At 38.2% G+C, this 27,726-nt stretch overlaps 1 protein-coding gene and 1 long non-coding RNA gene across 13 annotated transcripts in view; one reads left to right on the top strand and one right to left on the bottom strand.

Annotated features, from left to right (window-relative positions):
* The window catches only part of UNC79 (unc-79 homolog, NALCN channel complex subunit), a 342,891-nt gene that overhangs the window by 96,412 nt on the left and 218,753 nt on the right, over window positions 1–27,726 (top strand). For all 12 annotated transcript variants that reach the window (XM_072623539.1, XM_072623542.1, XM_072623545.1 and 9 more), the window contains 4 exons: window positions 1,477–1,715; window positions 2,734–2,905; window positions 11,409–11,639; window positions 26,867–27,057. In XM_072623539.1, coding sequence (XP_072479640.1) covers window positions 1,477–1,715; window positions 2,734–2,905; window positions 11,409–11,639; window positions 26,867–27,057 — 833 coding nt within the window. The remainder of the gene's footprint in view (window positions 1–1,476; window positions 1,716–2,733; window positions 2,906–11,408; window positions 11,640–26,866; window positions 27,058–27,726) is intronic.
* On the bottom strand, window positions 5,935–9,846 carry LOC140513665 (uncharacterized). The gene is made up of 3 exons (XR_011970272.1): window positions 9,765–9,846; window positions 8,010–8,205; window positions 5,935–6,601 (listed from the first exon to the last, which is right to left on the bottom strand). It is a non-coding gene; the product is annotated as an uncharacterized lncRNA (long non-coding RNA).

Here is a 27,726-nt window from a genome sequence, read left to right as displayed (position 1 = left end):
GCCCTAACGGCAGGGGGAGGGGCGGCCTAGGAAGGCCTCGTGTGGAGAGTGTGGCAGGGTTCCCCGGTAAGATCCCGGTGAACCAAGAACGCCCCTTGTCGCCGCTGCGGCTCAGTGTGGTACCCCGAACGTTGTGAGTGTTAGCCATGAGAGAAGACAAAGAAACGGAAGGAGGAAACTAAGCCATCGCTCTTTGCGGGGGGATAGGAGGGTACACTTAGAGAATCAACTCAACATCCACTCGTAATAATGAACAGCTTCAGCAAACTGAAACCTGCATAAATCATCAGCATTTCTAGATATTACTCTCAGACCCCAGACAGAAGGAGAAATTCCACTTAAAATAACTGTAGACCATATAAAATATTTGGGAGTCTACCTTCCAAGACAAACCCAGCCATTATATGAACACAATTAGAAAACACTTTCCACATAAAGACAGATCTAAATAATTGGGAAAATATCAGTTGCTCTTGGGTAGGCACAGTTCATGTAATAGAAATGACCCAAAATCTACCCAAGATGTTGCTTGACCTTTGTAAGCATCAAAGGAGGGTAGGTGGGGGTGAGAAGATGGAGCATTCCCGGCTTGGGGGACAGTTTGTACAAAGGCACAGATAGGTGTGAGGCAGAGTGGCAAGTCCAGTTTGATTGACTCATGAAGGGGTACAATGTATCACAAGACTGGAAAGGGATGTGGAAGCCACTTGTGAAAGCCTTCAACTTCAAAACAAGGAATATTATTTTTGACTCTAGAGATAATAAATAGGGACCTACCAGAGTTTATTGGTAAGAGAAGTGACATGGTCAGCCGTGGACAAAATCACTTGGGCAGCTATGTGGATCGTGGTTTGGACTGGGGAAAGAGGAGGCAGGGAGGTCAGTTAAGAAGTTATGCAAAAGTTCCTATGCTAGAGGTGAAGATAATTTGTACTAGAGTGGTTATTGTGAGTGGGAGAGAAGGAGACATGCCAAAGGTGGAGTAGAAGTAGAAATACCAGGATTTGGCCATTTAGATGAATTATAATCAGAAGTCAGGAAATAATACTGGAGTTTCAGACCTGGTTGATTGGAGGAATGGTGGAGTCCTCAACAGAAATAGGGAAATTCAGAAAATGTGTGTTGTGGAGAAAAGATATTTATGTCTCTTTTTAATATGAGATCATTGAGGTATGTTTAGAGAGGGTTTTGAAGCACAGCTAATATTTAAAGGTTTTGCTTTCTTTAGCTTTTTAGATATTTAGAGTTTTAAAACATTTCTCTTTTTGGCCTTTTGATTCTATTAGACCAATAGAAAATGTTTTGGATCATATTATCATTACTGAAACCTAATTGACAGAGAGCCTTGCTTTCAAATGCTAATTTCCATTTTCAAGAATCCTGATACATTTGCCTGGCCCATTATGTTCCCATTTGTTCCAATTTTTGACTAAATTTACATTAGTCATTTAATTTTAAAAATTCTTTTACTTTCAGAACTGCAGTTCTCATGTGAGGAGGGCTGTTGTTACCTGCTTCTCAGCAGGGTGCTGTGGTCGCCATGGAAACAGGCCTGTCCGGTACTGCAAAAGGTGTCATTCAAACCACCATAGCAATGAAGTTGGATCAACAGGAGCGACAGCAGAGACCCACCTGTATCAGACATCACCTCCACCCATCAACACACGGGAATGTGGGGCCGAGGAACTTGTGTGTGCAGTGGAGGCTGTGATTAGGTAATGTGACAGATTGCAGAGTTGCTGGCCTTCACCTTGGGTTACCTCTTATCTACAAATAAGAATATGTAGACACTGATGCGCCAGCTTTTTGCAGTGATTATATCTGATGAGATATATCTCTGTTTTGAGTCTTCTGACTATACTATTTCCTTGGAAGTAAAAAAAAAGCATCTCTTAAATAAAAATATTTTCCTTTTTTCATTTTTTCACTATACATGTCAGAAAATTTATTGTTCCTCTTTCACATCTTTTGGGGGTGTGTGTTCCATATTCCAATTCTTAATCAGCTTAAAAAAAAATAACCTGCCTCCCTTAGTAGTCTTATATGTATTTACAGCATTCATACACTTAAAGACAGGGGAAGGAGACCTTGACATCCTATGGAAAGAATTTGTAAATAGAACTGGATTTTTGTTTAGCTTCCATCACTCCAGTGGCTGTTTTGAGTGGAGTCATTTTTCTGTGTTTTAGTTTTTCAGTTTACAAAATAGAAGTGTTGTACAATACAAATGAAATGAGTTCCATACTACTGAAAGTGTTAAAGGTGAGGCTAAATGACCTCTTATTTAGGGTCCAGTAGAGAGGATTCATGCTTCACAATATCATAGATTTATAGTTGGAAGGGATCCTATAAGTGATCAAGTCCATTCTTATTTGATAAATGAAGACACCAAGGCCTAGAAGGACCATAGGATCACAGGTTAAGTGATACAGAACTAGAAGAGATGACATACTATTTAGTTAAATCCCTATCCTTTTACTGAGAAGGAATCTAGCATCTCCTTGGGATGTTCAATGATTGCACGAGGTCCCACAGATATTATGTGGCAGAGCCAGGATTTGTATCCATATCCTCTGACTCTAAATCCATTGTTTTTCTGTTTGTACCAGACTGATCTTTGAGGTTTAAACCAATACTTAGGTTTCATGGGTATCCGTGCATAATTCATTATCTAACATTTGTCTCCAGACTGTTTGATATGAAACTTCCCCCGGTTTTTTTTTTTTTTTATAGCTTGCTGAAGGAAGCTGAGTTTCATGCTGAGCAGAGAGAATATGAACTAAACCGTCGAAGACAATTGGGGCTTTCCTCTTCTCACCACTCCTTGGATAACACTGACTTTGATAACAAAGATGATGATAAACACGACCAACGACTGCTCAGCCAATTTGGAATATGGTTCTTAGTAAGGACATATATCTCTATCTCTATCTCTATGTGTGTATATTTCAAAAAACAACCACTATCTTCAGTGTATTTCTAATTATGAGATTTCACAGATGAGGAACTTTGCTCTTGTACATTTCTACTTTTTCAACATTGGCTGAGTAATGGAGAGGAAACAATAAGCATAAGATATGGTTCGTGGTAATGTATCTCTTGGCACACAACCAAATATTGACATTGGCAGGATATAATGTTTTATTTCTGGTTTTAGTACAGTACAGACAGTGGCATAGGACCTGATACTCATCTGCATGCAAATATTCTATATAGTTCAGGCCCTAGGGAGCTTTTGGTAGGTTTGTGATTATTTCAATGACTGTTTCAATACATAGCCCAACATATGAATTCCAGGACAATTGAATCATCCAATTTGACCTTGTTAATGAATAATCAGACAGCAGTGTGGTTGATTTAGCCCAACAATTCTGAACAGCCTGAGTTGCCCCAGGGAACTAAACTCACCTTTTCTGCTGAGATGTCTAGGTTTCAAAGCCCCAGTGATGATCAGATCTCATGTCATAATACAGACACAGCCTGGATGATCATGGCAAGCAGAAGTTTTATTGTCTAGTAATATGATAGTAGAAAGGTATCATGGTACAGTAGGAAAAATAAGATATTTTATCAGAAGACCTAGGCTCCATTTCTAGCTCAGGAACTTAGTAGGGGGAAGTCAGTTCTATCACATGAGCATTAATTTCCTCATCTGTTAAATGGAGATAATAATATTTGCTGGGTAGCTGGTGGTACAGTGAACAGAATGCCTGGCCTGGAGTCAGGAAGACCTGAATTCAAATCCAGCCTCAGATACTTCCTGTCTGTGTAATTCTGGGCCAGTTACTTAACCCTGTTTGCCTCAGTTGCTCATCTGTAAAATAAACTGGAAAAGAAAATGGTAAAACACTCCAGTATCTTTGCCAGAAAGATCCTAAATGGCATCACAAAGAGTTGGACGTAGCTGAAAAACAACTTAACACACATATGTACAATATTTTCTACTTCATAGGGTTGTTATGAGAAAAATACTTTGTAAAATTTAAAATGCTAGAGATATTTGGACTATTATTGCTATCTTAGTCTGAGACTCCTTAAATAGGGCCTCTAAACACTTGGTTTTGGGGGTGGAGCAAGGAATAGTCCTGATCCCCAGAATTCCTGACTTTATAAACATCCCCCTTACATCAGCCTATCTTATAGCTATATTTTAAATAGCCTTATTGAGCCTTATTGAGATATTTCACTGCTTGAGCCTAAATGCTTCTCTTTTTTGTAATAATCAGGGATGAAAAAGGAGGTATGGACATTTCTTACCCAGGTGGAAATAGAATCCAGGGGTCCTTTCAGGGCAGTGAGGCACTGACCCTCTTTTTTCATGGTGTAGGAGTGGAGTAATACAGAGGACCAAAGAGGAAGACTAGCTACTAAGGATCATTAAATCTAGAACCACCCAAATATCCAAGGTTTACATGAAATGGCTTTCTGTTGTGGATATGGCATTGCTCGCCATGAACACAGATCTCCACAGTGAGCTGATTTTTTTTTTCTGTTTAGTAGCTTTTTCACATCATTCATATTCCTTTAAAATTATTTACCAAATTGGAATTTAAAACTTGATTTTGTTATATCCCTTCTATGAGAACAGCAGCCAACATATACTGATGTAATTAGAATATGCATTGAAGTTGGGGGTAATATTTTCCTTTTGAAAAAGAAATGGGTTCCAAATGGATTAAAACCCAGTATAAACCAAAGGTTAGCCAGAAAAGGGGGAGGGGTAAGAATCATATAGTTTTTAGACCATCTATAAACATGAACTTAATCAGGGTACTTTAGATGTGAGATCCTTGTCAAGTGACCAATAAGTGGGTAGTCTACTGGCAAAACTTATTTTTATCAGTCATGACATTTTCTTTATAAATGAAAGCCAAAGAGAAAAAGAAGTAATGAAGGGAGTGCTAGTTTCCCCTTGGAGAAGCAGTTGAGAAATTGGCAGAGTCGATTTTATTGTACATCCAAAGACAAGAATAAACATTATTTCATTGGATACTCAGTTATCTCACAGTGCAATAATCATGTTGAGCATTTGAAAAAGGACTACCCTGAGCCTTATGTGCCAATATTAGTTGCAAAGGATGAGAAGGTAGAAAAGCTCAATAAGACCTTTCAAATGAAATCAATGTGTGTGTTATTGTAGATAACTTCAGTGCAGTTGGCAGATAACAAGGTAGATATTATAGGATAAGTGAAAAATACATTGAAAAACATGGTCTATGAGGAAGAAAGACTGGCCAAATGCTGATAAAATATACTGAAATCTCATACCTATATATCATGCACAGTTCAAGAAATTTGTAAAGAAGAATTGAGAAGTTCTGGACATGGTGAATACTGAACAACATCACCTAAAATGAAACTGATTACAATCTAACAGGAAATGATTGGTTACCAATATGGGACTAATCTCTAAATTGCTGTGTTTAGTCAGATTGCAATCTTATTGTTATTACCATTAATAATGGCCCTTGCACATTTGATCCTTACCACAACCTTGTTTGAGCAACGATAAAAAATAAAGAACAAATTGCAATCACAGAATTTCGGAGTTAGAAGGGAAAATTTCCAGATAGAGTAGGTCCTACATGACCTATTTTACCAAGTCGTTGACACCAAAAAAAGGGTAATGGATAACAGAACAATCATCAACATGGGAGATTACCATTTGCTAAGGAAATTTTATCAATATAAACCAGTTGCCAAAATAAATAAAATAAAATAAATTGTATGAATGAACTAGTGTTAGCCAACAGAAATACTGGTTTAGAATATAAACTTGTTTGTAAAATCTTACAAATGAGGTTAGTATGAGATTATGAGCAATATCAATTCATAAAACAGTGAGAAGCAGGGAAAAGCAAGTTTACAGAAATAGGAAACTAGAAGAACAGATAAAAATGAAAAAAATATATAATGTTTTCTATAATAGACCTTTTTTCCATTACGGAGATACTACATTTGGACTCTTAACATCACAGCTCCCCAAAATGAGCAAGATGGGGAATGGCTAGATGTCTCAAGATATAGTGTCCTGTACCTAGAGTAAGTAAGAAGAGTTCAAATCCAGCCTTTGATATCTATTAGCTCTGTGACTTTGAGCAAGTCACTATATCTACACTCTGTCTACTTTAATTTCCTCATTTGTAGATTAAGGATAATGATAACACCCACATCTGAGGGTGGTTGTGGGGATCAAATGAAATAATATTTGTAAAATGCAAGCTACTATATAGAACTTGTCCCTGAGGCAGCCAACACAGTTCTGAGGATGCAAGGAGAGAGGAAGATGCCAAACTCTTGGGGAGAAGGTGGGAGGAAATCACGTTGGTTTTTGTTTATGTGTATGTTGTTTTTAACGAAGCTGTGCTTTCATTGGTATAGGAAACTTCTGATGAGGAAACTTATTTGACTAATACAGGTCAATATTTGTAACTTTGTAACTTATACTTTTAGACTGTTGCCTAGATTACATGAGGTTAAGTGACTTTTCAAGGGTACCACAGCCAGTATATATTATAGTTGGGACTTGAACCCAGGTCTTCTTGACTGAAGCCATCTCTCTGTCTGGTATACCACACTGCCTCTTGAAGCGTTAACAGTACTGAAAAAAAACCAACAAAATATCAGTATTTAAGACCTATAGGCCACTTAACTTCTATAAAACTTTTGTAAGAAAGAATACTTGATGAAGGTGTGAGACGGGAATAGGAAGGCTTTCATAAATAATATTCCACAGAATGCCACATCTTTATAGTTACTCAATTTATTGAAGGGAGTAGAGAATACAAGAGTCCACTCTGTTGTTTCTGGACTATGAATTATGCATTTCATTTGGTTGAGCAAAATGCTAACTTAAAGACTTCTCCAAGCAGTCATGTCCTCTCTATATGTTAAAGTCATTCAAAAATCCTTGAAATACACAGAGAAAACTTTGCTCAATGATCCTATAATAGGAATATCAAATGAGGCATGAGAGAGAACAGGCATGCTTTCCAAAGAGACCATCTAAGCTAACCACCTTATCTAAAGATGAGGAAACTGGCCTAGAAAGGTCCAATGATTTTCCCAAGGTCAGTCAAGTAGTGACACATCATGAGATTTGACTGGAGAACCTTGCAGCAGTGCTCTTTTCACTGAACCACAATGCCTCTTTAAGACCTATGTACTGCTTACTTCAAACATAAGGGAAAGGTATATAAATTATAAAACCAGAGATACGTATGACAGGAAAAAGAGATGGGTAGACTATGTAACAAAAACTTCATTAGTGTCTGTGCAATATCAGAGGACATAGAGATAGGTCTCCAACAGTTCAGTTGAACCTCCTTTGGACAATTTATAGAGAAACATGGCCAAAAGTCATATAGGATGAAAATGCATGGATGGATTGTGTTACACACTTTCGGACAGCATATACATATTGATGAACTACAGGTCCATCAAAGTATGGAAGTATGGAAATGTCAGTAATCCTTATGATGTACAACAATGAAGCTTGAACCACTTTAATCTTGAAAGAAGCAAAATTATCAGTGTAACTTGTGTGTTCCTGTTTTATGCCTTATTTTATATTACTAAACATAGGTTCATTGATCAAAAGATTTTTCTGTTGCCTTTCAGTGAATCTATTGGGATTTAATTGTATTCATGGGAGACATTTTGCTAGGGGAGGGTCTTTTAATTAGGCCTTTATACTAAATTAAATGCTTTTATAGATTAATTAACAAAAAGTACAGTGGGAACTTGCTTTCAATGGTCATTTCATTCTCATTGTGTGACTTTAGAATGGTTTGCTGTAGAATGATGTCTTTGAAAGCCTACCATTTCCCTTCTTGTATATTCATCCAGACTACTCACAATACTTGTTTAAGTTATTCTCATAAAGCTTTGAGATGTCAAAGTAAGTGTGTGGAGGTTGTTGACATTTTCTTGAATCTCTTTTAATGATAGTAATAAAGTGTTTAGCTTTTATTATTAAGAAATATATAATCAAGGAGTCTTATACTCACCAAAAATTTTGCCATGGCTGTGAAGGCTGTGCATTGCAGAATTCAAATGGGAGAGGGATTCTCTAGAAATGATAAGATACCTGCAAGATCTTCCTGATTTAGGATGACATTCTGATTACTTGAAGCCATAGAACATTGCAGAGTTTCCTCAGTGAGATTCAGAATCACCCAGAAGAGTTCTGCCTAAAATACAAAACTGTAAAAAGCAAGTGGATGTAGAGATGTGTATCTTAACCACAACTGGCATTGCCAGAGATCTCAAGTCAGTGAACGTAGGATTCTAATTAGAGTCAAAGGACCAGAGGTCAGGGCATCATAATCTGCACTCTCTGGGCGGGTGATTCCAACTAGGCTATAGAACAAGGGGTCTTAACCTTTTTTGTGTCATGGCCCCTTTTGGCAGTCTGATAAAGACTGTGGATCCCTTTTTCAAATAATATTTTTAAGTGCATAAAGTAAAAGAAATCAATCATATTAAAATACTAAAAATGATCAAATATCAAAATATTTTTAAAAAGAAAATGAGTTCATGGACACCAGGTTAAAAATTCTTGTGTAGAGATAGGCATGTATACATGGTTATAGATGCCAGTTGTAACAGAGTTATGGAATATCCCTCTGCAACATGACTTCTGAAAAAAAGCCTCCTTGTGTATGTAGTTCTTAGTGCTTTTACTCCTGGATAAAAGTCGTAAAATGTAGCTGGATTTAGGTCATATAAAAGTTCCAGTTGCAACAACTCCGTGGATGGTGAATGTAAAGTCTTTGAGGGCAAAGGAATTGCCATACGTTGTCCATATCAGGTATTGTGTCATTTGCTAGGCTCTTAGTGAATTCAATTGAACCACGGAAGTGGAATAAGTACTAGATTTGAAGTCAAGAGTCAGTTGGAGTTATGCTTCCTCATTACTAGAAGTGTGGCCTTGGGCAAGTAAGTCACTTAATCTCTTTGAGTCAGTTTTCTAATTTATAACAGAATACTTATTTAATACTTATTTAACCTATATCACAGGGCTGTACTTTGCAAACTGAAAAATTTTAAAAAATGAGTTTTTTTTTTTGTAGCTTCTTTAGTCAGGGTCAGGTATTCAGGCTTGTACAAGAAAGCACTGACTTACTGGTTCCAACACCTTAGGATCATAGGATCACGTAGGCTAATGCCCTGATTTTGTAGATAAGGAAATTTAGGCTCCAGGAGATGAAGTGATTTACTTGCCCAAACTCACTTAGGCAGTAAATAATAGGTTTTGATCAGGTGCTGTAACTCAAAATACAATAATTGTATTGTATCTTGAAGTTAAACCAAGTGAAAAGTCAGAGAATCCGATTCTGAAATAGGCCTAAATAAAGCAAATTCACTGATTCAGGCATGGAGTTAAAATGCAATAAGGCATTCAATATAGACAGCTGTACTGGTTACAAAAGATAAAAAACATGGTACAGTTCCTAAGGTTAAAAAAATACCTATTTAGATAAAAAGTCTACTTCTTTTTGCTTCCATATTCTCTATGGCAGTTGGCTATGTTAAGTCAGAATGATATTCTTACAGGCCAATAACAATTCCCCTAAAATTTTTGACATCCATTCCCCATAGTCCAGGCCTTTTATGCCTCAAACAGCAAGGAACACAAATAAGTGAGGATCTCAACTCAAAGAGTTCTTGAGAGCTTCCATCTCCTTAAAGGGAATTTGAAGGACTTCTGTATCTCCTTAAAGGGAAAACAGCCTGTTGGCATAGGTACTGTGCTGGATTACCTTCCCCTCTTTGGAGAATACGGTCAAGCTTAAAACGATATCTTTAATGATTTGTTCTCTGGGGTAGGTGAGCTTGTGGGACGTATGGTGTGCTGAGGGCTGGAACTGTGCTGTTCCTGGGTGGGGCTGGGCAAATACTGCCATTGTGATTTTTTGAAGCATCTACCTCCATTGTGAAGTGTCACTGAAGGGCTGAGTAGGACCAAGTTGGAAGCGAAAGAAGAAGCATTGCTCTAGACCATCAAAGGCCTAATGGACCTTAGGTGACTACTGGAAGGTGTGGTTCTGAAGAAGGTTGATTAGTGATGTAGTGAGAGTGGAAAAGTGTGGTATGAACCAATCAATGACATCTCCAGGAGTCACTGGCTATCCTTAGACTGTTAGGGAGTTGGCTAGCTGAGAACAGTTTTGATCTTGTGGGAATATCCTTTGGATGCCTTGAAGAGAGAAAATCTTGTTGATACATATATAGTTGGTCTGCTCTTCCCGCCCCCCCCTCCTCATTTCTCTCCCCCCTCTATCCCCATCCCCTTATATATTTAAAAGAAAAATAATTTGGGTATGCAAGAAATATTATAGCAATTATAGGCTGCATTAAGGTTTTATACAAGCCATACTTAGAGAAAAAATGTCATATTCAAACCAAAATAAGGCATATGTCCCAATAATTTGATTTCTATGAAGTTGAAGGTAGACTTCTCCAGTTTGGTATATACCATGTACGGTTGGAAGTGGGCCAGGACTATCTACACAAGTGCAGCCTGGTAGACTGGATCTGGAGAATAGACACAATGCCTTGAAGGAAGATAATTACACACCAATATAGAAAGTCTCAGAAGCAATGACTGGGGTCATTTCTAGAAGGTTAGTAAGTTAGCCAGCAGGCCATCATTAAAAGTGATTACTCTGTTCCAAGGACTGTGCTATTCTGTCAGGTGCTCTTTTTTAATGAATAATTTAGAACTTTCAGGAAGAGCTCTGCTATGGAAAGGGACAATCTGACCAGGGTTTAAAAGCAGGATTTCTTAACCTAGAGTCCACAGATCCCCACAGGGTCTGTGGATAAATTGCAAGGTATTCATGAACCTGGATAGAAAAATATTTTGATAACTATTTTGGTAGTTGATTTATACTCCTCTGTATCTTATTTTCTGCATTTAAAAATATTCTGAGAAGAGGTCCATAGTCTTCACTAGCTTGCCAAAGGAGTTTCTGACACAAAAAGATGAAGAACCTCTACTTTATGATGACCTAACCACTCCAGGAGGTCTGGAGGGGATGTGGGAAGTCTTGGGGAAGAACTTGTGAGTAGGGGCCTCGGTCAGGGTTAGAAGGAGTGGGACCTTTCTCAAAGTCCTTGGGATGACAGTGGGAATCAGGAAAGAAGCTTTGGTTGGGACTCTGATAACCTATCTGTGTAATACGGAATAATCTTTTAATGACAAACCAAACTTAGACAGTATTTTGTTCACCTTAAAGCACTATATAAGCACAAATTATTATTATTGTTATTGGTCCAGTGGAACTGCCTGCTCTAAATGGGTCACCGGAGATGTTTGCCCCCCTCCCCCGCATTGAAATGTCACAGTAAGTATGTGTTGATTGATTGCATCTGACTCTGGGTTCCTGTTTGATGTTTTTCAGGTGAGTCTTTGTACCCCTAGTGAGAATACACCCACTGAAAGCTTAGCCAGGCTGGTTAGCATGGTCTTTCAGTGGTTCCACTCCACAGCTTACATGATGGATGATGAAGTCGGAAGCTTAGTGGAGAAGCTGAAACCTCAGTTTGTCACCAAGTGGTTGAAGACCGTGTGTGATGTTCGCTTTGATGTCATGGTCATGTGCCTGCTTCCCAAACCGATGGAATTTGCCAGGGTAAGAAGAGAGACCCATAACTTGCACTGGGAGTAAAATGAGGCTGTGTTTAAAGACCAAAACCCAAACCAAAACATTAGTGTTTTTATTGTTTCAACTGATAGACCTCTCTTTGACTATTTTATCCCAGGGAATAATAATAATAATAATTACAATTGGTATTTATATAGTGCTTAAAGGTTTGCAAAGCACTTTCTAGTGTAGTATTTCATCTCAGCTTCACGTCGGTTCTGTGACGTGGGTACTATAGGTATTTTTAACCCTATTTTACAGATGAGGAACCTGAGACTTAGAGTAGTTAAGTGACTTCCATATGCCACACAGGTAATAAATGTTGAAGTGGAATTTGAACCCATGTCTTTCTGACTGCCCAGCTGTTCTGGCCATGAGTTTGGTAATGATATTTACAGTAGTGTGCACTGATTTTACTTCAAAACATATTTTTGTGGGAGAGAAAAGAGGAGAATGTAAGAGAATTCATAAAGCTGCTGAAGCCAGTCCGGTATGATATTGTCTTTTCTTCTTTATTGATTGCTTCTCATAAAAACAGAAATGTTCCTCAATCCACTGTGCCCAAACTCAGGCTTTTTCTGGATGCTGTCGAGCTAGGGACACATGGGTAGGTGTATCCCTAAGATGAGATATGCATTTTTCAATATAGAGAGGTATCCAACAGCCTGATCTCAATGGATCAACTTATTGAGGTCCATATATCCCATGGAGATTTTAAATGTTGTTTTGGGAAAACATGAATTTCAAGTAATTCAAGGCCAGACACTTCCACCCCATCTTCCTCTTTGCAACTGTAGGGATCTGAAATTCTGATATTACTAACTCCCATAGATTAAAGGAGCAGGTATAGTTAGAAACTAATGATGTTCCTTCTTCCTTGAAGCATGCTGGTAGGATTTCTCTGTGAGTCTTCCAATTCACCTTACAAACTGTAAGCCTTCAATAAAAAGGTAGATACTTGTTCTGTACATCTTTAGGGGCATAGGTCCTCAGGGAGGCCCATAGCTTTCTATATAATACTATTTATGACTGAACTAGAGAGGTGGCAACTCCCAGGAGCAGGATTTGGCTAAAATACATGAAATAAAGATAAATGATTTTTCTAGAAATCAATCGTAAAGTTACAAGTGACTTCAGAAATGATTGAATTAACTTGAAGTATCAGTGCTCCATTACATCTCTGACCCTTTTGCTGTTTGGTATCCATTTGAAGACCTCCTGTGATTGGAGCTAACTACCTTATGGATTAAGCCATTCTGTTGTGTAACAGTTTTGTTAGAAAGTTCTTTCAGAATCTGCCTTCCCCTGATTTCTGCCAAGTAATTGTTGTTCTGCTCTTTGGGGCTAAGCAAAAGAAATTTAATTCTTCCACATGAGAGCACTCTGAGTACTTGAAAACTGTAATGTCCTCCATAGGTCTTGTCTTCTGTAGGTCAAACATCACCAATTTTTCAACCATTTATTTATTATATGATGTAATTTTAGGTCCTCACCATCCCACTTACCCTCCTTTGGATGTGCTTGTCCATGATCCTATGAAAATCTGATTCCCAAAACCAAGAGAGTCAGAAAAGTTTAGAAATGAAAGGGATCTCAATTATCATCTAGGTGAGAGGTGTGGGCTAGGGTGGGACAAAACTACTGAATACAGGAGAACTGCCTACTGCCTCTAGTTCTGTACTTTTAGGCCAAGCTGAACAAGTCAAATCCCTCTCCCATGTGACATTTCAAAGACTTACATATAATTTGTATGTTTCCTATTTCTTTCACATGATCTCTGTATGTTACGTTCTCTAGGCACTTCACTATCCTGCTTGCCCTGCCCTGGACTCCCTTCAGTTTCTTAAGGTCCTTAAAGTATGGCACCCAGCAATGAACACATTACTTCAAATGTGGTCTAACTAGGGAAGAGGACAGTGAAACTACCACCTTCCCTTCTTGAATGTAATGCCTCTTCTAATGTAGCCAAAGTTTGCATTAATTTTTATGGCAGCCATGTGAAAATGTTGTCTCATATTCAGCTTGTAGTCAATAATTCAATTATTTTATCTTTTTAAATTCAGTTAATCAACCTAGTCTTTTGAGATTTTTTTTTTAGCTCCTGAATCAAAGTTTTTCATTATTATTTAACATTAATGCTCTTTGAACCTGTTTGCATCTTTTACTGTCATCAGCACCATAATACTTCCTTTATGATAACCTCTGCCCTAGTTCTATTGGTCAAGGGGTGAGTTTCTTATGTTCACAATCTGCTCTACATTTTCAGATTTCTGGTTCAGTTCATGCAAACCCTTTTATCCTCTCTATGGTAAGCACTTCTTACCAGAGTGACTTTGAGCAAGTCAATTAATCTCTCAGGACCTCAGTTTCCTCACTTGCAAAATGAGAGCATTGGACCAAATAACCCCCAAGGGTCCTTCCAACCCTAGATCTATGATTTGGTTAGCTCCAAGTTTATAACCTATGATGAACCATAAGACTGGGTACATTTTAGCATACATGTCAAGAATCTTTCCTCTCTTACCCTTCATTTTAGTCAAATTCTTTGAGATCATAGATCCGTTGAAGTTTCAAATATTTATAGTCTCACCTTTGTCTATAAGTATTTGAGGTAAGTTTATAAGCTGAAAAGTAGGGCGAAAGAAGGCATTTTAAAGATAGAAATAGAACACAAACCCATCTATAATGAAGCAGAAAGAGTAGGTTTCTGTTTGGTTTTCAAGACTCAGTGCATTAACTATTGTAACTTTTGATTCAGATACTCTTACGGCCCAAAGATCCTTAGCACATTTTGGAAGTTTTTCCCTTTACTTGACTTTTGTAAATCAACCTAGAAAACCTGGGAAAATCACGAAGTGAAATTAAGATTGATTCACCATCTATACAGAATTCCTCTTCTATTTTGATTGTGTACTAGATATACTCCATGTTTGGCATGCATATGTCTTCCTTAAACAAATTTATTTCTATTATATTTTTCAAAGAATCTTGTACAAATATGCATGGAAGAGACATTTTGGAGGAGAGTCTTTGTGATAATAATAAAAAATTCTGATTTTTTGCTTCTCTAAGGTTTCATAAAGTAGCCTGCCTCTGTTCATTGTCTCTGCCCATTTCTTGCTAATTCTTCTATCCTGTCCTTTTCTGGAAATCTCCGTATCCCATTTTGGAAACTTCTGTGCCTCATCCTTATATATCCAGGGCTTCATTAGCCAAATCCTAGTTTCTCCATTCCTGTGACATTAGAGATAGAGAACTAATTACTCAGATAGATCTGAGAGAGAACCTGTTTTTTCCCCTATGATCCTTTCCTGGTCTATCAGTTTGATGGCACCTGTTTCAAAATACCAGATGACTCTTATCCCTTTTACAGATCTTAATCTCAAGAACATAGTACCCAAGAGACAACAGTAGCACTTAGTGACTGATTTCTAGTTATGTCCTTTCCTCTCTGGCAGCTGAGACCTTTTGGCATCCTTTGCCATGAAACCCTCCTCCCTTGTTCCTGTTCACTTATGCCTTTGTTCTTGGTGTCTCCTTTCAAACTTTTTATTTTTTTTTGTATGAGTTAAAGTGTTCCATAATAAAAGCCAACTGCCTTATGCATTACTGTGCTATCTGACTTTTTCATAAAAGCCTCATCTAAGTCCTTAATGTGTTAGAAAAGATAAGGACAGCCTTTAAAATGGTATTTTGCTCCTCAGAATTTAATACTTTTTTGTATTCAAACAAAAAACAATGGTATATGCTTTTCAGTCAGTTGTAAAATTGTAAAGATGTAGACTGCTATAAAATATTGCGTGCAAGCATTTGCCTGTTTCCTTGTCATGTTTTGATCAAAGGTTCCCTCGATGGATTTGTAGGTTATTCTCATAAAATTTTGTAGAGATAAGAAAGTGGTCATATGGGTTATTAGATATTTATAGTTTTTGTCACCTTTTTTTGAGGGATAATAATAAGGTCTGGGATTTTTTCCCCCAAATGTTTGATATCTTTCCTTCTTTTATATCTCTTAATATTAAGTTGCCCAGTGCCTGCAAATCAGTGTCACTTTTCATGTGGACCTCCTCTGTGTGTGCTTGGTCTTGTCTAGCTGCCTATCTCATCTTTTTTTTTTTTTCATTTAGTGATATTTCTATTTACTCATGCAATGAGGACTGTGATGTTAGAGTGCCAATGTAGTGGTTCCACTATCACTGATGGAGAATAATGTTTGCTCCATAAATCTTTATAGATATTTCCTTTTTGGTCTTCTCATTGTCATTCTAGTTTCATTCTTAAATGCTGTCTCCATAAAAGCTGAAATTTAATATAATGGAAATCTCTCAGTATTTGATATTGTTTCTTAAAAATGAACCATGCTCATTTACTTTTTACTTATTATTCCTTTTGGAAAGCTTCCCTGGTGAAGGATTGGTGTGTCCTGTCTCAGAAAGATAAGCAGGAGGTGGGTACGTGGTCAAAAAGAATCTAGGCCATGATTACATCTCAATGTGCGAAAAACACTACGATAATTATCATTAGCTTTTCTGGTCAGTGACCATGTGTCTGCAAAATGAAAATCTCCCTGATACCAAATAATTATTTTGAAGCCTAGTTTTTAAGGAAAAAGATGAGTCCTAAATTTAATGAATTCACCATTTTTTCTTCCTGCCATAGGCAATAAGTATCCAGCATTCAGTATTTAGCCACAATATCTAAACAGTGTTAAAGTAGCTAATTAATTCAATATTCTTACAGTGTAAAGACTAATTATTTATTCATTTTAAGTTAAAGTGTTGTCTTCATCAAAGAAGTAAATACTAAATATTTTATATTTTATTTTTATATTTATACTTCCTTTTATTTTATTATTTTATATTTATATTTCCTTTTAATCTTTTAATTCATATCAAGTACTGAGGGTCAGTCAATATTTTGATGTGCTGGTGCTTATAATGAAAGCATGGAACCTTACTTAAGAGAACCGCAGAAGAATAAACTAAACCTTGTTCAGTCCTTGGCCAGTTGTTTTTTTTTCCTTCTGCCAGGCAGAGCCTCATCTTTAGCTAAAAAGTACCCTCTTTACATGGACCATTTTTTATACTCAGTAACTGGACCAAACTTAAACTAGTGCTTAGAAAAAATCTTACACTTTAAAATTTTGTAAAAAAAAACAAACCCCAAACCTTATTGTTATCTTTTGTTTTTACATTGCCTTCATTTCTAAATATCTTCCTCTTCCCCCCACCCTGTAAGTTATCCCTTGTAACAGGGAAACAAACACTTCAGTTAAGCCTGATACTGTAAGTGGTATTCAACACCTAGCCTCCTACCTGTGCAAAGGAAAGGAGTTGGATTTTCTCATCTCTTCTTCTGGGATAAGGCGACTCATTATACTTACACAGTGTTCAGCTTCTTTTCATTTTCTTTTCAATTGCTTTGTAGTCATTTGTATATTGTTATGTTTATTTACTTCATTCTGTCTCCATCTCTGAATGCTTCATATTCCTTGTACAGCAGTATTCTATTAACTCACCTACCACAGTTTTAGTCATTTTTTCAATTGACAGCCCTATCAATTTTGTGGGAGAACATATAGAAAACACCAATTCTGTTTCATTGCATGCTCCAAGTAGAGAAAACTTGAATAAAATATCTAAAATCTATATGTGTTTCTACTGATAAAATTTCTCATCTGAGGGCTTATAAGTGAATGTTTATATGAAGACAGGTTATAAAGTATAATAGTGTGTTCCTTTTGGTGTGTAGTAAATCTTTGGGGATTATATTTATGTATTCATGTGAGAATGTCAATATTTAGCACAGTGCCTAACACATAGTAGGTGCTTAATAAATGTTTATATATTGAATTAGAAAGTAGGCTGGGAAACTATTAAAGGCAACGTAAAGGTAGTTTGGTCCATCTTCTGACTTTACAGATGTAGAAATTGAGATCTAGAGAGGGGAACATTGTCTATGCTTTATATTTTTCTCCATTTAATAGTATTTTATTTTTTCTAATTACATGTAAAGATAGTTTTCAGCATTCACTTTGATATGGTTTTGAGTTCCATAACTTTTCCTTCCTCCCCTAACTCCCCCAGGACAGCATACAATCTGATATAGATTGTACATGTACAATCCTATTAGACATATTTTCACATTAGTCATGTTGTGATAGAAGAATCGGAACAAAAGGGAGAAACCACCCATATTTTATATTAGAATAGAGAAGGAAAAGTGGTATAATTGTAAGTAGTAAGGTTTGATGTAGTTGTAAGGGCAATGGATCTGAGTTCAATTTCTGATTCTTACACTTGAACAGGAATATAAATCTTGAGGAGGGCGGTATATGTATGTTCAAGGAAGACTAATACCTCGGGCGTGAGGGTTGCTGAACACTTTTAGGGGCTATTTTCCATCTTTTGTGTCCACCTGCCACTCAACTCTCATTTGTGACTCTCAGAAGCTGTAGCATGTGCAGGGGCCACACTCCAGTAAACTACTTTGGCAGACGGGCTAAACCAGGTTGAAGGAAACTGAGGGCCCTCAAACTTGTCAGTGAGTTAGGGGAGTGTCTACCCCAAACATGTGAAGGAAGACTTCCCCAGTGGAATAGGTGGATATGAATAATTTGTTCCAACAGGCTATAAAGGAAGTGGAAGAGGCACTGTGGAGTGCTTAGAACTTTGTCAGACATTGAAGTCACCAAGGTCATCCACTGCATGCTGTGTCATCACCATTCATCGACTTTTGTTTTGCCCCTGGACTTTGTGTATATTGTTATGTTTATTTACTTCATTCTGTCTCCATCTCTGAATTCTGAAGAGAGAGTGAGGTTGATGACTTCACACAACTTTGCCTCATTTAAATCTAATTTATGCAGGAGTCAAAAGACATCACCCATACCATTTTACAAAGTCCTATGGTGACAGGCAAGTGATGAAGCAGCAGGTGCATAATGCAGTTGTGTAAGCACAACTCTGCACATGGGCAGCCCAGGCCATAGGGTCCTTTTCTTGCTGGCACCCTGGATATCTAAGCAACCATTTTGAAGGACTGCACTGCTCACCTTCTGGTGTGAGGAAGGGGATAGAAGAGATACCCTAAAAACTATCTATTTTGCCTAACCTAGCTGTGGCCTGTTTACTGTGACAGGCAGGCAGGGGTCCTACAAAAACTTTTGCAAAGATGATTTCATTCACCATCGGGGTGGAATGTGTAAATGCTTCTGGTCACAAAGACAGGCAGATTGTGTTGCAAGAAAACTCAACAGATATCCTATCCAAATAGTAACCCTGAGTGAAATAAGGCTGCTGAATGAAGGTCAGCTTACCAAAGCTGAGTCTGGATACGTTTTTTTTTTTTTCTGGAGTGATTGCAGAGATTGGGAACCAGTGAAGCTGGTATAGGTTTTGCAATCAAAACTAATGTGGTCAACAGGCTTTTATGCCTCCCCAAAGGAGGGAATGACAGACTCTTGACAATGTGATTGCTACTTGCAGGAAAGTGCCACACCACAATCATCAGTGCCTGTGCTCCTACCATGACAAACTCTGATGAGGTCAGAGAAGAATGTTATGAAGATCTGGAGACCCTCATCATCAGTGCGCCAAAAGAGGACAAACTTGTAATTCTGGGTGACATTAACACCAGAAAACGGACAGACTATCAGGCATGGCAGAAAGTCCTTGGGAGGAATGGAGTCAGAAACAGCAACAGCAATGGTCACTTACTACTGAAGACTAGTGGGTCTCATGACCTTCTTAGCAACAACACTGTCTTCTACTTACTTAAACACAAAACTTTGTGGATGTACCCTTGCAGCAGACAGTATTTGAGAGTGACAAAGGTGATGTGTGGCACAGAATGCTGTACTGAGTATAGCCTTATCTTCTCTAAGCTAAATATTCATATTTACAAAAGTGATAGCCCCAAGGCAAGATGGCTATCAGAAGACTTAATGTCTACAGATTAGAGTGCTTCTCCATGTGTGAACAGTTTGTTGCTAACTTGGAGGAAAAGTTGAGCCAACACATGATTAGCAACAGTGAAGCAGAAAAAGAGTGGGCAGTTTTCAGAGATTTGGTGTACAACACCACACTTACTCATCAGGACCAGAAGTCTTGCAAATTTCTAAATTGGTTTGATGAAAATGATGAGGAAATTCAGAAACTGATAAATGAAAAACGAAAACTTCCCGGAGTTTACTACAGGATAGTTTTTCTCTAAGAAGACCATGTTTAACTCCATCAAAAGTGAAGTGCAAGCAAAGCTTAGAGAGGTATAGGCATCTTGGCTCTGTAAGAAGGCATATGAAAATCAGTTTTACACTGATAGTAATAATACAAAAGAATTTTACGGTTCCCTGAAGGCTATTTATGGACCAAAGACCTGTGAAATATCTCAATTACTCAATGCTGATGGAGTCATATTGAGTAGTTATGAGGAGCAGCAACTGCTCCTGTTCCTTCCGCATATTCACTCCAATTAAAGTCATGATTTTCCATGCTTGACCCTTCATCTGAATCATATTCATTGTTACCATTGGCTGGACTGTTACATTTCTCCAGTGACAAATGTGAAGTCTCTTGCATGTTGGAAACCAAAGACACTCTGCTCTCCATCCAAGAAAAACTGTCTTTTGCTCCTTATTTCATCCTGTAGAAAGATTTTTCTTTCACTTCTGCATGATGGTGCACCCAGCTCTGCTGTGGTGAAGTTTGCAGACACATGGAGTCATGTTGAATTGTAGGGGCAGCTAGGTGGTGCAGTAGATAAAGCGCCAGTACAGGAGTCAGGAGAACCTGAGTTCAAATCTCACCTCAGACACTTGACACTCACTAACTGTGTGACCTTGGACAAGGCACTTAACCCCAGTTGCCTCATCTTTGGTCATCTCCAGTCATCCTGATGAATATCCGGTCATTGGATTCAGGTGGCTCTGGAGGAGAAGTGAGGCTGGTGACCTGCACAGCCCTCCCTCACTCAAAAAAAAAAAAACCCAAAGTCAAGTGCAAGTCATGTCATTATTTCTCTGATGGCATGGTCTTCTTCCTTAACAAAGGATGAACACACGTACTCTATGTTGAGTAATGATAAGGATATGATCTTGGAGAGATAGGCTGAACACTTCCATAGCATTCTCAACAGATCATCATCAGCCAGTGCTGAAATCATTGACCACGTATGTCAGGTCAGTTTTTCTCTAGCTGAACTTCCAACTGAAGAAGAGGTTTTGAATGCCATGTTCTGTGACAATCATACAGGGGTCCCTTTTAGTCATTGAGGGCAAAATTCTTGTCAGAGTCTTCCTTAATAGGTTGATCCTTCACCTGGAAGATAGTCATTTACCCAAAAACCCGTATGGCTTCAGAAAGGGCCATGGAATGATCAGTCTGGTATTTGCTACCCAAAGATTCCAAGAGAAATGCCAGGAGCAGAAGAGAGGTCTGCATACAACAGTTATCAATCTGACCAAAGTTTTTGTTACTGTCAGTTTTGAGGGCTTGTGGAAGATCATGGCAGAGAAGCTCATCAGTATTGTATGCAAGTTCTATGATGCCATGCTTACATGGGTTCTGGATAATGGATGACTCTTGGCAGGTAGACATAAAAGATGATACTCTACAAGATACTCTTGGGCTTTCCCAGGCACCAGTGGAGTGAAGCAGGACTGTATGTTTGTTCCCATGCTTTTTAACATGATGTTTTCAGCAACATTGTGATAAAAATGGCATCAAGGTCAGCTACCACACTGACAGCGAATTATTTAACTTGGAAAAAGCCAAGACTGAAGTGGAGGAAGAGTTGATACATGACTTTCTGTTTACAGATTATTGTGCCTTCAATGCAACCTTTGAGGCTGAAATGCAACAAACTGATTCTCTGCTGCTTATGCTAATTTTAGCTTGATAACACAAAGAAAACAGAGGTTCTTCTCCATCCAGCACCATGTCATCCATATGTGGAGCCATCATTTGCAGGAAATGGAGAAATTTTGAATATTGTAGATAAATTCACTTGCTTTGGCAGTATACTTCCCAGGAATGTACATATAGATGATGAGGTTGACACGTGCATTGCCAGAACTAGCTCAGTATTTGAAAGGCTCTGAAGGAAAGTGTGGGAAAGGAGAGGTATTAGTCTGCCTATCAAATTGAAAAGTCTATAGAGCTATTGTGCTGACCTCACTGTTGTATGTCTGTGAAACCTGGACAGTCTACCAGTGCCATGCTGGGAAACTGAATCACTCCATTCCATTTGAATTGTCTTAGGAAGATTCTGAAGATCACCTGGCAAGATAAGGTATTGAACACTGAAGCTGAACTTGCCAACCAAGCATGCCACCTCTCCTGAAGAGAGCACAACTCCAATGCACTGGTCACATTGTTCAAATGCCAAATGTAAATTTGCCTTAAAGACTCACACAAGGCAAGTGCTCACATGGAAGTCAGAAGAAGTGGTACAAGGACTTTTCAAGGACGTGAGACATGGGGAACATTGGCACAGGACCACTGAGCATGATGTACCTGCATTGAAGAAGGTGCTGGGCTCTAAGCAGTTGCTCAAAAGAAGCATGAGATATGCAAGTTTAGAGACATCTCCAGTCCAAACATTCATATGGACTATCTGTGCCTGACCTTTGGTGGAGCCTTTTGACCTGTGGGTCAGATCAGCCACAGTCAGACACTTGACCCTGACACAGTGATGTCTTGGTCCTTTTCTGCAGGATGGACAACACTGAATCAAGTCTTGAGGCAAGGATTGTTTTTTTTCTTAGTGTTCCCATTGTCCCATATAGTGCCTTGTGTATTATAGATGCTTAAATTGTTTGTTGTGTTATCTTACACTACTAGCTGTCTGACTTTTGCCAAGTCATTTAACTCCTATGAGAATCAATTTTCTCAACTGTAAATTGAGGGAAATAATTTTGATGTTTCTTAGTTCATAGTGCTTTTGTGAGGAAAATGCTTTGCAAACCTAAATAAGCTAAAGGATATGAGGGATTATTAAGAACCTCAGATGTTTTACACTTTTGCCTGTTCACATAGCTATCAATGTAACGTACATTTTCCTCTAGCTTAACTGAACCTTGAAGTTGGCTAATATTTATAAATCTTTCCTTTGTAATAGAGCTGGTCCCTGAGATGCTGGGAACTTACCACAAAAAAAGGACCACTAAAAAGGCCAGGTTATGTGTAAACAAGTCCCTTGTGTGAGTCAGAAGGGAGCAAAATTATTACAAACACTAATTGGGAACATACTTATGTGACTTAAAAGACAAGATCAAGTCAGTCATTTTAGGCAGGAATACCCCACTCTTCACCTCCTTTTGGAGAGGAGAGTAGTAGTACAGACATTCAGTCTGCATGACACCAAATAATAATTTCTAAGACTAGTTTCTAGAGTTAAAAGTGAATCTTAAACAAATTCATAATTTTTCTTCCTGCTACACACAAAAAATATTTACTCAACATTTACTTTTTAGCCATATCAAAGTGTTCAGTTAATTCTATTGGCTACACAATCATTTATTAATTTTAAATTAAAGTATTCTGTCTTCCTCAAAGGGTATTTTTTCTTCTCCTCCTCCCTCTGGCCATTCACTATGGCATCTAGCAGCAGAACTACTTGTCCAGAGGAGATATCACGTCTTGCATTTGGAGAGTCAATTTAAGAGGGTTCAAAGCCCAGTTGATAGAACAGACACATGTGAGACAGAAACAGATACAGAGAGGTAGTCACTTAAGGATGGAAGCAACTTTGGTGGCAGAGAAGAGAGACAGTTTACGGATTCGAGAATGAGGCAATTGAGAGCTAAGCTACATAGAGGAGGAGTTCCTGGGAGCTCAGATAAACATTTGAACCAGCAGAGAAACTGTGTTCAAAGGGGGAGCTTTATGAGAACTTCAGGAGGAAAGGACATCAGGGTTCTACAGTTTTGGAGTTGGAAGCTGCCTTGGCTACATGTATTCCCTTATATGTGTACCTCACCATATCATAATCTAAAGTTGTGCCCATTCTTCACTTTGTAGAAGAGTGTGCCACAATATTATGGGGGAGATGTTTTGTAGCTCCTGTAATTACTATACCATCTTTGTCAATGCTTACACTAATAGCTAATTGTTTCTGCTGGCTGATTATTATGGAAAAGCACACTGGTGGGAGCTCACGAATTATATTGTTAAGGGCCGGGACCACAGTGTACCATTGTATACCCAAGGTAGCAGTCACACTCTGGGAACTCACCCTACCAGTGTGAGTGCTAATTGGGGGAGTAACCCAGTGGGAGTGCTATATTGGGGAAATTTTTAGGTCTTCTATACTTTGGCAGGGACTGAATGGTGAGGTTCTCCATCTGAGACTCTTTGATTGTCATTGTAGTATTGTGATAGACTAGAGAAAAATGAACACATTTTCTTCTAACGTTTTTACATTTTGGTGTGTTTCCTTTATGTTTCAGACCAGTTATTTTCAGATAACTTTTTCATGGTTTAATGTGTATGCACTGGCATTACTGTGAGTATGGCAACTAATATGAACACTATGGATGTGGCATTCCCTAGAATACAGAGGACTAACAATTTGCTTAGAGAACACTTTACAAACTAATCAATGTTTATTTAGAACAAAACAAAACTACCTTTTGACTAGATTTTGACTGCTTGCCTTAGTTGTGACTGTTGCTAGGTGGCATAGTGTATAGACCTCTGAACTTGGAATTAGAAAAACCTGAGTTCAAATCCTATTTTGGTTACTTACTAACTATGTAACCCTGGGAAAATCACTTAACATTTGACTGCTTCAGTTTCTTCATTTGTAAAATGGGAATAATGATAGTCCCTACCTCCCAAGGTTGTTGTGAGGGTAAAATGAGATGATATATGTAAAATGCTTTGTAAACCTTAAAATACTACAAAAATTTTTTACTAAAATTTTTTTACTAAAATATTTTTAACTAAAATTAAATTCCTGAACAATCAATTCTAAATTTTTAATCCCTTTTGTGAGTTTCACACCTCTTTGAGGGCTTTTCTGACTTTGTTTTCTTTAATTTCTTGTACTAGTAAGGAGTGAGTTCATATTTCTAGTTGGATTTCTGATGTATTACAGGAGACTTTGAAGATATTGAGGGTGTCCTGTGTATTGCAGGGACCCAGGGGAAATTTCATCTTCTGGGACTGAAGCTGGTCTGCATATGTGAGTCCAGAGTAAAGGGACCCTTTAGTGGGAGAGGGGGAGGAAAAGTTTTCTTTTCTCCTCTCCTGCTTAGTAATTCTGTACTATTATATAAGAACAAAGACAAAGCAGTATGATTTCTTATATGAAGGTTTATTGCCATTAGACTCCACATCCCTAATACCTAGGGGAGGGGCCTACATGTTTTTGAAGTTCTCTATGAACCCAGCTTCCTTATGAGAAGAAAGATAGGTTTTCTTTTTATTTTGTTGTCTTTGATTTGATTAGGCACCAAAACATGTGGGAACTGATGAGAAATTAGTACAATGGTATTTGCTTGTTAAAATTAAGTAATCTTTAATTTGGAAGTGAGTGTAATCAATCCTTTAAGTCGAATGCTGTGGTAGGCATGGGGGCAGGTAGGTGGTGCAGTGGATACAGCAGCAGTGCAGGAGTCAAGAGGAACTGAGTTCAAATCTCACCTCAGACACTTGATACTCACTAGCTATATGACCTTGGGCAAGTCACTTATCCCCAATTGCCTCATCCTGGGTCATCTCCAGTTATCCTGATGAATATCTGGTCACAGGATTCAGATGGCTCTGGAGGAGAAGTGAGGCTGGTGACCTGCACAGCCCTCCCTCACTCAGAACAAAGTCAAGTGCAAGTCATATCATTATTTCTCTAATGGCATGGTCTTCTTCGACAACGAAGGATGAACACGCACATGGTAGGCATGTATCTTTGTGGAAGAATGTTAAAATCTGGACTGTGAATTGTGCCCAGTGGTCTTTCCCAAAATGCACCCCAACTGCTTTTTTTGGGGAACAGAAAATATTGAGCTGGAATGGCAGTGTAAGGGAGTGGGTTCTTAAATGCGCAGGACTTAATACAGAAAAGGGGCTGGGACACGGAGAGGTTAAACTAATTATAAAAATGAGAAAGTTCTGATGAGAATTCTGTTAAGTAGTATGAACTGTGAACAAATCACTTGAATGAATCATAGATATTGATGTCATTGGACAAGCAATGATGGGGAGCACCTTGAGTGTTAACCTTAAAAAACGTATCTTGTCACTTAGAGGTAGTTGGGCCAGGAGCCATCAGTTGGGAAAGAACTTTCAGCTCTTTATCTCTTGTCAGATAAAAGGATATTTTCTTTCCTTTCCTTTCACTCACCTCTGTGCCATCAACCATGGTGTTTAGCAGCACAGATACTCACTCAGAGGAAACACCCTATCCAACAATTAAAGAATCATTTTAAGAGAGAGTTTGAGACCCAGTTTAGGCCAACAGGCATTACTACAGAGAGGCATTTAGTTACTTGAGGTAGGGTGCAAAATCTTCAAGGAATGTGAGCCCTGTCAGCAGAGAAGAGAGCCACCTGTGAGCTCCAGATGGAGCTAGCTGTAGCAATCAGTAGTCTCCCTTGTTAGAGGAATAGACCAGGGAGGCCAGCTGAGTAATCTGATCATCAGAGACATCATGCCTGAAGGGAGAGCACTTTGAGGACTTTAAGAGGAGAGAAAGGACCTTGAGGCTCTGTAGTTCTGGAGCTGGGGAGTCCTTGGCTTCAAGTGTCCATTAGACACGTGCCTAACAGCCGTTGTGCTCCACGTTTATGCCGCTTTTCCCGTGCTGCGTGTATGTTTATGGGAAAGGGTGCCTTAAATTTATGGAGGGGAACATGCCTCTTTTTAGTAGGCCATTTTAGAATGACATTGCTAAGGGTTTACTGTGTCTCCTGGCCAAATGTAAAGGGGAAATGCACATGTGGTGACTTATTAGCTGTAATAAGCAGTAGTGGCCTAGATACATAGAATACCCTGTAACTTTATGGAGTTAGGAGCTTCACACTTGGAACCCAACTCAGAAGTATGAATGTATCCTAGAGCAGGTGCTAAACTTATTTGGGTTTTTTTGGCTTAGGCCTTGAGCTTATCTAGATATTGGTCCTGGAAGTGCACTCAGCTTCTTATGGGAAATGCTTGTAGATGATGGTCATAAGTGTGCTATATTCTTTCTTCCTTTGGCATTGGAAATCCTCTTAGGTTGGTGGGTATTGGGACAAGTCCTGCAGCACAGTGACCCAGCTAAAGGAAGGTCTCAACCGTATTCTTTGCCTGATTCCCTACAATGTGATCAGTCAGCCTGTGTGGGAATGCATCATGCCAGAGTGGCTAGAAGCCATCAGAACAGAAGTCCCAGATAACCAGCTAAAAGAATTCAGGGAAGTATTAAGGTAGGTAAAAGTGTCAAGAAATGTGTTAGCTAAATCTGGAACTTCATGAAGAAGTTTTCAGTACCAGGAATGAAATGTTAGTCAAGGAATCACATCTGGTGATTAGATTGTTGTTCAGAAGAGGCTTTGTTCATGTTAAATGATGTTATTCATTATTCATCCTCCATATATTCACTGTCCTATAAGCATAATTACAGTTTTATATGGTGAGATAGGAGCAATATGAAAAAAGTCAATACTGGAAGGTAACTTCCAATCTTAATTTATTATATATAAAATCCTTTCTGTTATTTTTTAATAAGAAAGATTATAAGCACTAATATATTATTAATATATTTGTTAATAATTAATTTCACATGAGTCATTCTAAATATATGTAAATAGATTCATAAAATATCAGTACTAGAAGGGAACTTAGAACACAGAATGTCAGAACATGAAATGTCAGAACATGAAATGTATATAGAATGCAAATTCAGTTTGAGAAATATTTAAGCTCTTATTATGTGTAAGAACCATGTTAAGACCTGTTGATAAAAAGACAAAAATGAAATAGTCCATATCATCAAGGAGCTTATAGTCTATTGGAGGGTTACAGCATGAACATAAGTAAGTATAATGCAACATAATTTGAAGAAGAAGAGAGCACTAGCAAAAAGGGAGGATGAG

The sequence above is a fragment of the Notamacropus eugenii genome, chromosome 7 (genome assembly GCF_028372415.1).
Source record: "Notamacropus eugenii isolate mMacEug1 chromosome 7, mMacEug1.pri_v2, whole genome shotgun sequence".
NCBI lineage: Eukaryota > Metazoa > Chordata > Mammalia > Diprotodontia > Macropodidae > Notamacropus > Notamacropus eugenii.
Note: the sequence above shows the minus strand (reverse complement) of the source record. Positions and strands in the feature narration are given on the sequence as shown.